The sequence below is a fragment of the Lipotes vexillifer genome, unplaced genomic scaffold (assembly GCF_000442215.2).
Source record: "Lipotes vexillifer unplaced genomic scaffold, Lipotes_vexillifer_v1.1 scaffold496, whole genome shotgun sequence".
NCBI classification, from domain to species: domain Eukaryota; kingdom Metazoa; phylum Chordata; class Mammalia; order Artiodactyla; family Lipotidae; genus Lipotes; species Lipotes vexillifer.
Genome location: NW_006786690.1, coordinates 1,108,206 through 1,121,614, shown reverse-complemented (window position 1 = coordinate 1,121,614; position 13,409 = coordinate 1,108,206). Strand labels below are relative to the sequence as shown.

The window sequence follows — 13,409 nt, the reverse complement described above, 5'->3', positions numbered from 1 at the left end:
GGGAGGCAGTTGACTGGCCAAGATGGGATGCTGATGGGAAAGAGTCTGGAGTATACCCTACCAGTGCCACCTCCAACCTTCAAGACTCTGCTCAGATATTGCCTGCTCTAGGAAGTGTTCATCTAGGTTGTTCCTTTCTTTGCTTCCTTATCACTCTTCTCTGGTGTCACAGGTACCAGACCAGCAGGTATCAAAACATATTGAACTCCCTGTGGATTGGGACTGGAAAGCCAGTGTTTCTAGCCTTGAGAGACAGGCTTATCACATGATGGATGAATAAACATAAGAATACATGAAGGGGACTTCCCTGGCGGTCCAGTGGTTAAGACTCCGCGCTTCCACTGCAGGGGGCATGGGATCCTTCCCTGGTTGGGGAACTAAGATCCCGCATGCCGCGCAGCGTGGCCAAAAAAAGGAATACGTGAAGAAGCAGACCTGCCTGGCTAAAGCAGACAGACCGAGTGTAGGGACTGGGGGACTGGTCTTGATCAGTGTGTGCTGAAGCTGAGGAGAGGAGGCAGAACTGTAGGCCGGCCGCTGGGAAGGGGCAAAGAAGTCATAGGGTCTGAAGCATCTCCCGGACAATCAAGACAGTGACTGCTGAGGGAAAGGGGCTTGTAGTCATATGTCACTGAGATGCAGGGAGCAGTGACGCAGAATATCAAATTTGGAAGGAGCCCCACACTGAGAAAAAAAATCAGATATGAAAACCTCCAGTTTGACAAAGTAAAAGTCAAGCAGGGTGGTCGTTGATATTGCCACACGTCTCCATTTTATAAAATGTTAGTTTTTATCAGTTCATTTAAAATATGATTTGGATCTGATGGTGATTTGCACATCGTTTCTCAGCAGTACACTTGTGTAAAGCAAAGCCCATACCTTCTGAATTCCATTCTCTCTAATAGTGGTGTAAAGTTTGCCCTATTTTGAATAAGCACTGTCTGACAGTTGCAGTGATCTGTGGATAAAACCTGCTGAGGGTAGAGGGAAGCCATGGATTTAATGTTTATTGTGGACTCTCCACCAAGCAAGGTTAACTTTTGTGGTTAACTGAGAACTGTGATATCACGAGATGAGTACCTGGTAGCCTGATGGGTTTTGGGGTATGTGGGCAGGAAGACCAGATGGAAGATGTACCCCCAACTCTTCTGGTTGGTTGTACAGGTCAACAAGAACAAAAAATGGCGGGAACTTGCGACCAACCTCAATGTCGGCACCTCAAGCAGTGCTGCCAGCTCCTTGAAAAAGCAGTACATCCAATGTCTCTATGCCTTTGAGTGCAAGATCGAACGGGGAGAAGACCCTCCCCCAGACATCTTTGCAGCTGCTGATTCCAAGAAGTCCCAGCCCAAGATCCAGCCTCCCTCTCCTGGTAAGGATTGGGTGAGCAGCCTCGCCAAGGCTCACCCTTCAAGGGTAGCATTCAATGGACTTGACACGGGGAGTGGGAAGGGTAAGCTGGGACGAAGTGAGAGAGAGGCACGGACATATATACACTACCAAATGTAAAATAGATAGCTAGTGGGAAGCAGCCGCATAGCACAGGGAGATCAGCTTGGTGCATTGTGACCACCTAGAGGGGTGGGAGAGAGAGGGTGGGAGGGAAGAGATATGGGGATATATGTATATGTATAGCTGATTCACTTTGTTATACAGCAGCAACTAACACAACATTGTAAAGCAATTATACTCTAATAAAGATGTTTAAAAAAATATGAAAAAAATAAAAGGGGTAGCATTCAAGGGTCCAGGTTCCTTATTCACCAGTGCCTGCCACCAGGGATGTGTGCTTTGCCCTGTCCTACCTCAGAGCTTAACAGGTTGGCAGACTAAAGAGCGGGGCGGTGGCGACTCCCTTGGGAGATAGTTTGCAGCAGCCCTTAAGTTTTAATTTTCATTGTGCACCTGGCGTCTTGCCAAATGTTTGTAAACTAGTGAGTGGGAGGGACACCAAAGGAGTCGGGAAATCTGACAAATAGCAGTGAGGCAGGGCCATCTGGGAGCTTTGGCTCACTGATGTCAGCGCCTTAGAATGCAGCTCAGACTAGAGCCCTGAATTCCCCAGGGAGCTGAGATGGTAATGAATGGGAAGGAGGGGGTGGGGAGGGAACATGAATGGAGCTCTCTGCTGGGAGTGCCTCTGCCCACCCTGCTTTCTGAGAGGAGGATGGGGCCTGGACAAGCATGGGGAGGGAAGAAGGCCAGGGCTCCTAGAAGGTGGGTGTAAACACATGCGCCCTGGTGTTGACCTCTGAGGGTATAGTGAGTGCCTGAGATGACTCATCAGCTGGGGAGGCCTAATCAGTGGGATATCTGCTGCTGGGAATGGTAGCTAATGGAAACATTAATTATGGGTAGTTCTGTGCTCATCAGCTTAAGGGAACATTTGAAACTGCACAGTGACACTGGGTTAGATGCTTGAGAATAGGAGTTCCTAGGCTCCTACAGTGTTCTGCAGGTTTGGGGCAAGGTGGAACCTCCCCATCTAGCATTCCAGGGCCTCTTACTGGGAGCTTGTGTACCAGCATGACAATGTGTAATAGGTTAGGTAGGGTCCTTGGGGGGAAGTAAAGAAAAGTAGTCAGGGAAGCTGACAGACTCAAGGAATCACCAGCATGTTGATGGCATCGCCACACCACTCCTGGTCTCCAAATGTGAACAGCAGCAAAAAGCGATAGCGCTCTCAGATTTCCTTCTTTATTACTGGCCTCGCAGATCCTCTCTTGAGAAGGGTTATTTAGGTCTTAAAGAACCCTAGTTCTAGCCTTATAATGATCTGCTTCAAAGAGATCCTAGGGCATTTGTGTGTTGCTGTGAGAGTTAAACACTTTCCTGCTCACCCTGCATCTCTGTCCACAGCGGGATCAGGGTCAATGCAGGGGCCACAGACACCTCAGTCAACCAGCAGTTCCATGGCAGAAGGGGGAGACCTGAAGCCACCAACTCCAGCATCCACACCACACAGCCAGATCCCCCCCTTGCCAGGCATGAGGTAAGGCCTGGAGCAGGGACAGGTGGTTTGGGGGATGCTGGACAGAAGTGCATGAGCTCCTGTGCAGCCCAGGGCAGTCCCTCTTCTTCCTGTCCAACCAGTGACTCCCATGTGCCTTGCATTATTGGAGGAATTCCTTTATTTGGGGTCTAATTGGCTTTCCTCACTCTGGAGCAGGAGCAATTCTGTCGGGATCCAGGATGCCTTTCCTGATGGAAGTGACCCCACATTCCAAAAGCGGAATTCCATGACTCCAAACCCTGGGTACCAGCCCAGTATGAATACCTCTGACATGATGGGGCGCATGTCCTACGAGCCAAATAAGGATCCTTATGGCAGCATGAGGAAAGGTGACCAACTGCTGTTTGCCTTACATCCTTGAGGACGGGGAATTGTGGGGGCGGGGGGTGGTCTTGAGAGTGATTTAAGGTTTCTTGTCAAGCCATCCTCCCTTCTTGTCTCCCTCTCCCTGGCCTCACCTTGTCATCCCTTTATAAGTATGTCTTCTTTGCTGGTTGGGGCCATTGTAGATCTCTGTTAAAGACCTGGTAGTTGGAACAAACCTGAGCTCTGAAGAGGGCCTGGGTCTTTGGGGCAGGCAAGGTATATATAGGCTGCTAGGCCTACTGACAAACCAGTTTGCTCATCGTCTTCCCTTTTGCTCTTAGCTCCGGGAAGTGATCCCTTCATGTCCTCAGGTCAGGGCCCTAACGGTGGGATGGGGGACCCCTACAGTCGAGCTGCCGGCCCTGGGCTGGGAAATGTGGCGATGGGACCGCGACAGCACTATCCCTATGGAGGTCCTTATGACAGAGTGAGGTAAGCACGCCCCACCTCCCACCCCTGTCCCACACCAGCACCCCACAGCTATCATGGGCTCAACCTGCTTCTCCAATTTTGTTTAGGACGGAGCCCGGAATAGGACCCGAGGGCAACATGGGCACTGCAGCCCCACAGCCGAATCTCATGCCTTCCAACCCAGACTCGGGGATGTATTCTCCTAGCCGTTACCCCGCGCAGCCGCAGCCGCAGCCGCAGCCGCAGCCGCAGCCGCAACGGTAAGTAAAGCCTGGTCTCGGTGCCACTGTGGCTCAGGCTTCCCCGCTTCCCACCCTGATCCTCTGTTTCTCTCCTTCCTGCAGACATGATTCCTATGGCAATCAGTTCTCCGCTCAAGGCACCCCTTCCAGCAGCCCCTTCCCCAGCCAGCAGACCACGATGTATCAGCAGCAGCAGCAGGTGAGGAGGGTAGTGGGTGAGCTGACACACAGGTTCCCCCGAGAGCCAGTTAGAAGGCTAAGCTGTGCAGTCTGCGAAGCCCACTTTAGATTCTTTGGTGTTCTTCTCCCACCCCGGTGGCCACTTCTGTCTGAGGAGCCAGGCCCTCAGTCTCTTCCCTGTTTGGAGTCTAGTCCCGTCTCTAGTTCTCCAAAAGGGTTAGAAACAGGCCTTATTTTGATTTTTGAACTTTTCCACATTTTTCTACTTAGAGCAAGGGAGAGCCAGAGGGAATAGAGAATGATTCTTGCTTTCAGAAACAACTTCAAAAGATAACTCAAAGGTGATTCCTTTGCTCCCTTGGAGTCTGTGTCCTCTCTTCTAGAGGGGCAGAAGTAAGCCCAGCAGGTATCTGGTGTAGCATCTGGGCAGCTGTGGGTCTTGTGTCCCTGAGTGCAGAGTATTAACCTTTCCTGTGCTTGTCCCCATCTTAGAATTACAAGCGGCCGATGGATGGCACATATGGCCCTCCTGCCAAGCGGCACGAAGGGGAGATGTACAGTGTGCCATACAGCACGGGGCAGGGGCAGCCCCAGCAGCAGCAGCTGCCCCCAGCCCAGCCCCAGCCTGCCAGCCAGCAACAAGCTGCTCAGCCTTCCCCTCAGCAAGATGTGTACAACCAGTATGGCAATGCCTATCCTGCCACTGCTGCTACTGAGCGCCGACCAGCAGGCGGCCCCCAGAACCAGTTTCCATTCCAGTTTGGCCGAGACCGTGTCTCAGCACCCCCTGGCTCCAGTGCCCAACAGAACATGCCACCGCAGATGATGGGTGGCCCCATACAGGCATCGGCTGAGGTTGCTCAGCAAGGCACCATGTGGCAGGGGCGTAATGACATGACCTACAGTTACGCCAACAGGCAGAGCACGGGCTCTGCCCCGCAAGGTGCTGCCTATCACGGCGTGAACCGAACAGATGAAATGCTGCACACGGATCAGAGAGCCAACCATGAAGGCCCATGGCCTTCCCATGGCACACGCCAGCCCCCATATGGTCCTTCTGCCCCCGTGCCCCCCATGACAAGGCCCCCTCCATCCAACTACCAGCCCCCACCAAGCATGCAGAATCACATTCCTCAGGTATCCAGCCCTGCTCCCCTGCCCCGGCCAATGGAGAACCGCACCTCTCCTAGCAAGTCTCCATTCCTGCACTCCGGGATGAAGATGCAGAAGGCAGGTCCCCCAGTACCTGCCTCACACATAGCACCTGCCCCTGTGCAGCCCCCTATGATTCGGCGGGACATAACCTTCCCACCTGGCTCTGTTGAAGCCACACAGCCTGTGTTGAAGCAGAGGAGGCGGCTCACGATGAAAGACATCGGTAAGGAGACCTCCTTGATTGGGTTGCTTAATCTGCCTCTTTACATCTTGTTCATTGTTCTCTCTCCATCCTGATGTTCTGGATGAATTAAAATCTGGTCCAGTGTTGACTAAAGTAGAGCCAAAGAACTTTGGGTAAGGAAGAAATCAGCTGATGTCAGGCTTTACTAAAGGAATTGCCACACAGTGATGTCCTAAGAGAGCCTAGAAGTCATGAGGGGCAGATGTGTGTCATCTCCCAGATTGGAACTGCCTCTCACCATGTGTTCTCTTCAGAGTAGCCTGACTGATGAGCCAGCTCTGGGGTGGGGGGGCGCCTCCTGCCAACCTGGGCTTGGTGGATGGACGACGTGGAGGTTTATTTCAGGAACCCCGGAGGCATGGCGGGTAATGATGTCCCTCAAGTCTGGGCTGCTGGCAGAGAGCACGTGGGCATTAGACACCATTAACATCCTGCTGTATGATGACAACAGCATCATGACTTTCAACCTCAGTCAGGTGAGTACAGGTGCCCAGGGAAGATTGGGAGGGCCTGGGATCTTCTTGAAGTAGATGATGCTAAGTGACCAGGGAATTAAGCCATCCCTGGCCAACATGGTCTCCTTTCTCTCACTTGCTGTCTGATACCTTCTATGCCAGTACTGTGCCACCAGCCATGGGCCTAGAATACTGAGAACAATAATTGTGTAATTTAGTCAATCAGGATTGACTTCAAAGGGAGAAACTTGTTGGTATTGGTAAGAAATGCAGATTCTGTTGATGTCGGTGAGGACACCATATTTTTTAGACTACCAAGAAGAACCTGTTGTCTCTGTCAGTGAGTAGAGCAGTTTCTTTCTTTTCCCTTTCTTTCTTCATCCACTCCGAATAGAAGAGGTCTTTCTTGATCCCATTTTTCCTAAAGTGTAGAATGGGAAGTGTAAAGAAGTGCACGCTGCTGGGCGGGGGCTGGGGGGGCAGTTAATGCAGAGGTGATTTTCCAGACCTTTTCTCCATAGACACACACCTGGAGTTTTCTTCAGCTGGGAAGAGTTTCTGCTGCACTATCCTACTCTTTCTTTTGATCATCCTCAGCACCTACCAGCCCATCTGTTAAGGAGTTGACTAGGGGGGCATCGTTATTAATCGTTCCCATTTACTGTGCCCTCACTTTGTGCTAGGTACTTCATATTTTCTTTTGTGTCATCCTCACTGCAGCCTTCTGAGGCAGGTGTGGCCTCTTAGAGATGAGTAAATAGGCTCAGAGTCTTATCTTTGCCCAGGTTCACACAGCTGTTAGCAGTCCTTCTGAATCCAAAGCCTGCCTCCCATGAGAAAGAAAAGGAACAAATATTGATTGAGCAATTTCCATAAGCCAGGCACTTGACATATTCCATTTAGACGTTAGAACAACCCTGTAAAGTTTAGGAATGTGCATCATTTTCAGTGGAAAGATAGGAAAGCTACAGCTCAGAGAGTTTAAATCATACAGATAGTTCCTGGAAAAGCCAGAATTCAAACCTGGATCTTTTGTTAAGTCTAAAGCCCTATTTTTTCCTTTCTGCTATACTCTTTAGCCAGAGATTAGTCTGACTGGAGATTAATGTTTTCTGCTAGGAGTAGTAAATGGCCTGTACAGGATCTAAGCTGAAATTTGGGTCTGTCTAGCACCAGCTTGGAACAGTGTTTAGAGAATATAAGCCTCATCCCACTCATTATGTTACATGATGCACAGAGGTCCAGCCTCCTGGAAGAGTTGGGGAGCTTGGGGAAGAGAGCAAATGAACAACTGTCCACCCTGCATTGTGTTGGAAGGTGTTATCCCACCATGCCTAGCCTGGGGCTCCACTTAGCAGTGGAATGTAGAGAGTGTCCTAAGAGGGACAATGGCAGTGACCAACGGGTAGGAAACTGGGCCTGGTGAAGAGAAGCAGAAATTGGTTGAGAAAGGTGAGGCTGAGAGGTGGGTGGCACTGGTAGGTGAGGTGCAGAGCTGCTGGTCAGTGGTCCATCTGCTGAGGCAGGCTTATGTGAAGATTGTTTGGGCAGAAGGAAGAATTTTGTGCTAAGCAGAGGAGAGTTCAAATGACTTGCTTTGTGGAGAGCCTTTGGGAAAGGAGAACTCTGACTCTCCCAGTGATACAGACATCTGACCTCGAAGGGAAGAGGGGAGATTAGATAGAAGACCTTGGCAGGCCTCTCAAGTCAAGGATTCTCTTCTTAGCCCACTTTTCTCCCTTAATTTATTTCCTGTTCTTTCTCTTCTAGCTCCCAGGGTTGCTAGAGCTCCTTGTGGAATATTTCCGACGTTGCCTGATTGAGATCTTTGGCATTTTAAAGGAGTATGAGGTGGGTGACCCAGGACAGAGAACACTACTGGACCCTGGGAGATTCCGCAAAGCGTCTAGTCCAGCTCCTATGGAGGGGGTGGAGGAGGAAGACCTTCTAGGTCCCAAACTAGAGGAGGAAGAAGAGGAGGAAGTAGTTGAAAATGATGAGGAGATGGCCTTTGCGGGCAAGGACAAAGCCGCCTCAGAGAATAGTGAGGAGAAGCTGGTTAGTAAGTTTGACAGGCTTCCAGTAAAGGTCGTGCAAAAGAATGACCCGTTTGTGGTGGACTGCTCAGATAAGCTTGGGCGCGTGCAGGAGTTTGACAGTGGCTTGCTGCACTGGCGGATTGGTGGGGGGGACACCACTGAGCATATCCAGACCCACTTTGAGAGCAAAACAGAGCTGCTGCCTTCCCGGCCTCATGTACCCTGCCCACCAGTCACTCGGAAGTATGTCACAGCAGTAGAGGGTACACCAGGGACAACAGAGCAGGAGGGCCCCCCGACTGACGGCCCTCCAGAAAAACGGATCACGGCCACTATGGATGACATGTTGTCCACCCGGTCTAGCACACTGACCGAGGAGGGAGCTAAGAGTGTAGAGGCCACCAAGGAAAGCAGCAAGTTTCCATTTGGCATCAGCCCAGCACAGAGCCATCGGAACATCAAGATCCTAGAGGATGAACCCCACAGTAAAGATGAGACCCCACTGTGTACCCTTCTGGACTGGCAGGATTCCCTTGCCAAACGCTGCGTCTGTGTCTCCAATACCATCCGAAGTCTGTCATTTGTGCCAGGCAACGACTTTGAGATGTCCAAGCACCCGGGGCTGCTGCTGATCCTGGGCAAGCTGATCCTTCTGCACCACAAGCACCCGGAACGGAAGCAGGCGCCACTGACTTACGAGAAGGAGGAGGAGCAGGACCAAGGGGTGAGCTGCAACAAAGTGGAGTGGTGGTGGGACTGCTTGGAGATGCTTCGGGAAAACACCTTGGTCACGCTCGCCAACATTTCGGGGCAGTTGGACCTCTCCCCATACCCCGAGAGCATTTGCCTGCCTGTCCTGGATGGACTCCTACACTGGGCAGTCTGCCCTTCAGCTGAAGCCCAGGACCCCTTCTCCACCCTGGGCCCCAACGCCGTCCTCTCCCCACAGAGACTGGTCTTGGAAACCCTCAGCAAACTCAGCATCCAGGACAACAATGTGGACCTGATCCTGGCCACACCCCCCTTCAGCCGCCTGGAGAAGTTGTACAGCACCATGGTGCGCTTCCTCAGTGACCGAAAGAACCCGGTGTGCCGGGAGATGGCTGTAGTACTGCTAGCCAACCTGGCACAGGGTGACAGCCTGGCAGCCCGTGCCATTGCAGTGCAGAAAGGCAGCATCGGCAACCTCCTGGGCTTCCTGGAGGATAGCCTTGCTGCCACACAGTTCCAGCAGAGCCAGGCCAGCCTGCTCCACATGCAGAACCCGCCCTTTGAGCCAACTAGTGTGGACATGATGCGACGGGCTGCCCGTGCGCTGCTGGCCCTGGCCAAGGTGGACGAGAACCACTCGGAGTTCACGCTGTATGAGTCACGGCTGTTGGACATCTCGGTATCACCGTTGATGAACTCATTGGTTTCACAAGTCATTTGCGATGTACTGTTTTTGATTGGCCAGTCATGACAGCCGTGGGACACCTCCCTCCCTGTGTGCGTGTGCGTGTGTGGAGAACTTAGAAACTGACTGTTGCCCTTTATTTATGCAAAACCACCTCAGAATCCAGTTTACCCTGTGCTGTCCAGCTTCTCCCTTGGAAAAAAAGTCTCTCCTATTTCTCTTTCCTCTTCCTTCTCGCCCCTTCTTCCTCCCGATCTTTCTATTCCCTGTCCTCACTTTACTCCCCTCAGGACCCTGCCCTATTTGAAAAGACAAAGCTCTGCCTACATAGAAGACTTTTTTTATTTTAACCAAAGTTACTGTCGTTTACAGTGAGTTTGGGGAAAAAAAAATAAAAATAAAAATGGCTTTCCCAGTCCTTGCATCAAGGGGATGCCACATTTCATAATGTTTTTAATGGTTAAAAAAAAGAAAAAAAAAAAAGAAAAAAAGAAACAAAAAAAAAAACAAAAAAAAAACCCTGAAGGACAAAAATGGTGACTGCTGAACTGTGTATGGTTTATTGTTGTACATTCACAATCTTGCAGGAACCGAGAAGTTCGCAGTTGTGGACAAACCCTGTTCACTGGAGAGGCCTGTGCAGTAGAGTGTAGACCCTTTCATGTACTGTACTGTACACCTGATACTGTAAACATACTGTAATAATAATGTCTCACATGGAAACAAGAGAAAACGCTGGGTCAGCAGCAAGCTGTAGTTTTTAAAAATGTTTTTAGTTAAACGTTGAGGAGAAAAAAAAAAAAAAAGGCTTTTCCCCCAAAGTATCATGTGTGAACCTACAACACCCTGACCTCTTTCTCTCCTCCTTGATTGTATGAATAACCCTGAGATCACCTCTTAGAACTGGTTTTAACCTTTAGCTGCAGCGGCTGCGCTGCCACGTGTGTATATATATGACGTTGTACATTGCACATACCCTTGGATCCCCACAGTTTGGACCCCCTCCCAGCTACCCCTTTATAGTATGACGAGTTAACAAGTTGGTGACCTGCACAAAGCGAGACACAGCTATTTAATCTCTTGCCAGACATCGCCCCTCTTGGTGCGATGCTGTACAGGTCTCTGTAAAAAGTCCTTGCTGTCTCAGCAGCCAATCAACTTATAGTTTATTTTTTTCTGGGTTTTTGTTTTGTTTTGTTTTCTTTCTAATCGAGGTGTGAAAAAGTTCTAGGTTCAGTTGAAGTTCCTGATGAAGAAACACAATTGAGATTTTTTCAGTGATAAAATCTGCATATTTGTATTTCAAACAATGTAGCTAAAACTTGATGTAAATTCCTCCTTTTTTCCTTTTTTGGCTTAATGAATATCATTTATTCAGTATGAAATCTTTATACTATATGTTCCACGTGTTAAGAATAAATGTACATTAAATCTTGGTAAGACGTTTGTGAAGCTTTTTATTTTTAAACTGTTTAAAATCTTGACCCTTTTGGGGGTGTTGGGGAGCTGGTCCTGTCCTTGCGAGTCCCCCTTGGTATACTCTCTCCCTAAATGGTGGCATCCTGGACCCTGTCATTTCTGCACCATATTCACTTGACCTTCCACAGGGTAAGCCTGACTTTAAGAAAAGCTCTAGAGATGATTTTACCTGCAGAAGTTCTAGGCGTAAAAAGCTTGTTAGCCTCTTGAAGGAAAGTGGGTTTAAGTAGCCAAAGAAATTGATGATACTCTAGGAACAAACTTTTGGAAATAGTTGGCAAAGGGAGGATCTCCGTTTTTCTTAGAAATATTTTAAAAGACCATTATCTGGAGTCAGCCTCCAACTTAACCATTTATTTCTCCAGACCAGCTCTCTTCCCTGATTCCAGATTAGAGCATTCAGCTGCCTTTTTTTTTTTTTTTTTTTTTTTTTTTTTTTTTCAAATGAAATTATTATAAGACAGTTTTTTTTGTTTTTTGTTTTTTTGGTTTTTTTTTTCTTGCGTTATGCGGGCCTCTCACTGTTGTGGCCTCTCCCATTTGCGGAGCACAGGCTCCGGACGCGCAGGCTCAGCGGCCACGGCTCACGGGCCCAGCCGCTCCGCGGCATGTGGGATCCTCCCGAAACGGGGCACGAACCCGCGTCTCCTGCAACGGCAGGCGGACTCTCAAGCACTGCGCCACCAGGGAAGCCCTCAGCTGCCTTTTTAAAAAAATCTTTAATCTATTTATCTATCTATCTATTTATTTATGGCTGCGTTGGGTCTGTTGCTGCGCGTGGGCTTTCCCTAGTTGCGGCGAGCAGGGGCCACTATTCATCGCGGTGCGCGGGCTTCTCATTGTGGTGGCTTCTCTTGTTGCAAAGCATGGGCTGTAGGCGCGCGGGCTTCAGTAGTTGTAGCTCATGGGCTTTAGAGCGCAGGCCCAGTAGTTGTGGCATGTGGGCCGAGTTGCTCCGTGGCATGTGGGATCTTCCCGGACCAGGGCTTGAATTCGTGTCCCCTGCATTGGCAGGCGGATCCCTAACCACTGTGCCACCAGCGTAGCCCTCAGCTGCCTTCTTGACATCTCTGCTTGAAAGTTTAATTTGAATATGCCTAAGATGCCCTGTCTTCCCCTAGAAACCTGCTTCTCCCATAGTTTTCTCAGGAAATGGCAACTCCATCGCTTGGCCAAAAACATCCTTGACTCCTTTCATTTCCACACCCAGTCTGTTAGCTCTCTTCAAAAAATAATCCTCAGTCCAGCTACTACCACTGTAGTTCAAGACACCATCATATCTTTCTTGAACTCAAAATATCCTCCAAACTGGCCTCCCTGCTTCTGCTTTGCCTGGTGTTTGAACCTATTTTCAACATAGCAACCAGAATGCTCCCTTTGAAACCTAAGGTCAGAATCCTTCAGTGCTTCAGCCTTACTCTGAGTAAAAGTCCAGATCCTTGTAATGACCTACATGGCCCTCAGTTATCTATCTTACTGTTACCTCTTTGGTCTTCTCTCTTCCCCATCACTTGTTCCACCATACAGAGCTGTTACCACCAGATAAAACGGCATGGCTCAAGTCCTCATCTCCTTCAGGTCTTTGCTCAAATATCAGCTCAGTGAATCTTTCCCTGGCCACCTTATTCAAAATAGCAATCTGGGACTTCCCTGGTGGTCCAGTGGCTGAGACTCTGTGCTTCCACTGCAGGGGGCACGGGTCTGATCCCTGGTTGGGGAAGCTCTGCATTGCCGCGTGGTGCGGCCAAAAATAATAAGATAGCAATCTGTTCCCCTGCCTCATTTCCCTTCTCTGCTTGATTTTTCTTTATAGCACTTTTTACCATCTGGCTTACTGTATATTGTACTTACCTACTGTCTTCCACTGTAATTAATGTAAGTTCTCTGAGGGCAGGGGTTTTATTTGGTTCATTGCTATATCCCTGTTCTACAGAACAGCCTGACACATAGTAGCCACTTACTAAGTAGCTGCTGAATGAAATGGTAGATGTTGGCCAGATGCAGTTACATTTATAAGGCTAATGTTGCAATATATATCTTCTCTATTCATCTCTTTCCTTAGGGAGACAATGGAGAAACCAGAAACAGTAACAGAGAAAATGCTATTATTGTGGACACTTAGAAGCAAAACAAGACAAAAGGTTTCTATTGAGTACCTACTTGTGTACCAGACATAGTACATCAAATAATTCCACAACAGTCCCATGCCTGTGAGGTCAGTATTCTGGCTCCCGTTTTACAGCTGAGGAAAGCAGCTTGTTTGAGTTCACACACAAAGGTCCCCCTGACTCCAAGGCCTGGGTTCTTCCTAATGCACCACACTCCACCTCCTTCCTGGGTTGGAGAACAACCAGGAGTAACTGGACCCAGCTGTGGAGCACAGCAGGCAAGATTTGTGTTTTTTTTTTTTTTTTTTACGCGGGCCTCTC

At 49.4% G+C, this 13,409-nt stretch overlaps 1 protein-coding gene across 1 annotated transcript in view; it reads left to right on the top strand.

The window, feature by feature from the left end:
* Nucleotides 1-9,962, top strand: part of ARID1A (AT-rich interaction domain 1A) — a 69,912-nt gene extending 59,950 nt beyond the window's left edge. Inside the window, exons 13-21 of the mRNA XM_007459301.1 lie at nt 1,165-1,372; nt 2,860-2,992; nt 3,167-3,342; nt 3,661-3,811; nt 3,898-4,050; nt 4,135-4,231; nt 4,705-5,590; nt 5,957-6,087; nt 7,837-9,962. Of these exons, the coding sequence (XP_007459363.1) occupies nt 1,165-1,372; nt 2,860-2,992; nt 3,167-3,342; nt 3,661-3,811; nt 3,898-4,050; nt 4,135-4,231; nt 4,705-5,590; nt 5,957-6,087; nt 7,837-9,567 (3,666 nt within the window). The 3' untranslated portion in view covers nt 9,568-9,962. The remainder of the gene's footprint in view (nt 1-1,164; nt 1,373-2,859; nt 2,993-3,166; nt 3,343-3,660; nt 3,812-3,897; nt 4,051-4,134; nt 4,232-4,704; nt 5,591-5,956; nt 6,088-7,836) is intronic.
* Nucleotides 9,963-13,409: the final 3,447 nt, after the last annotated feature.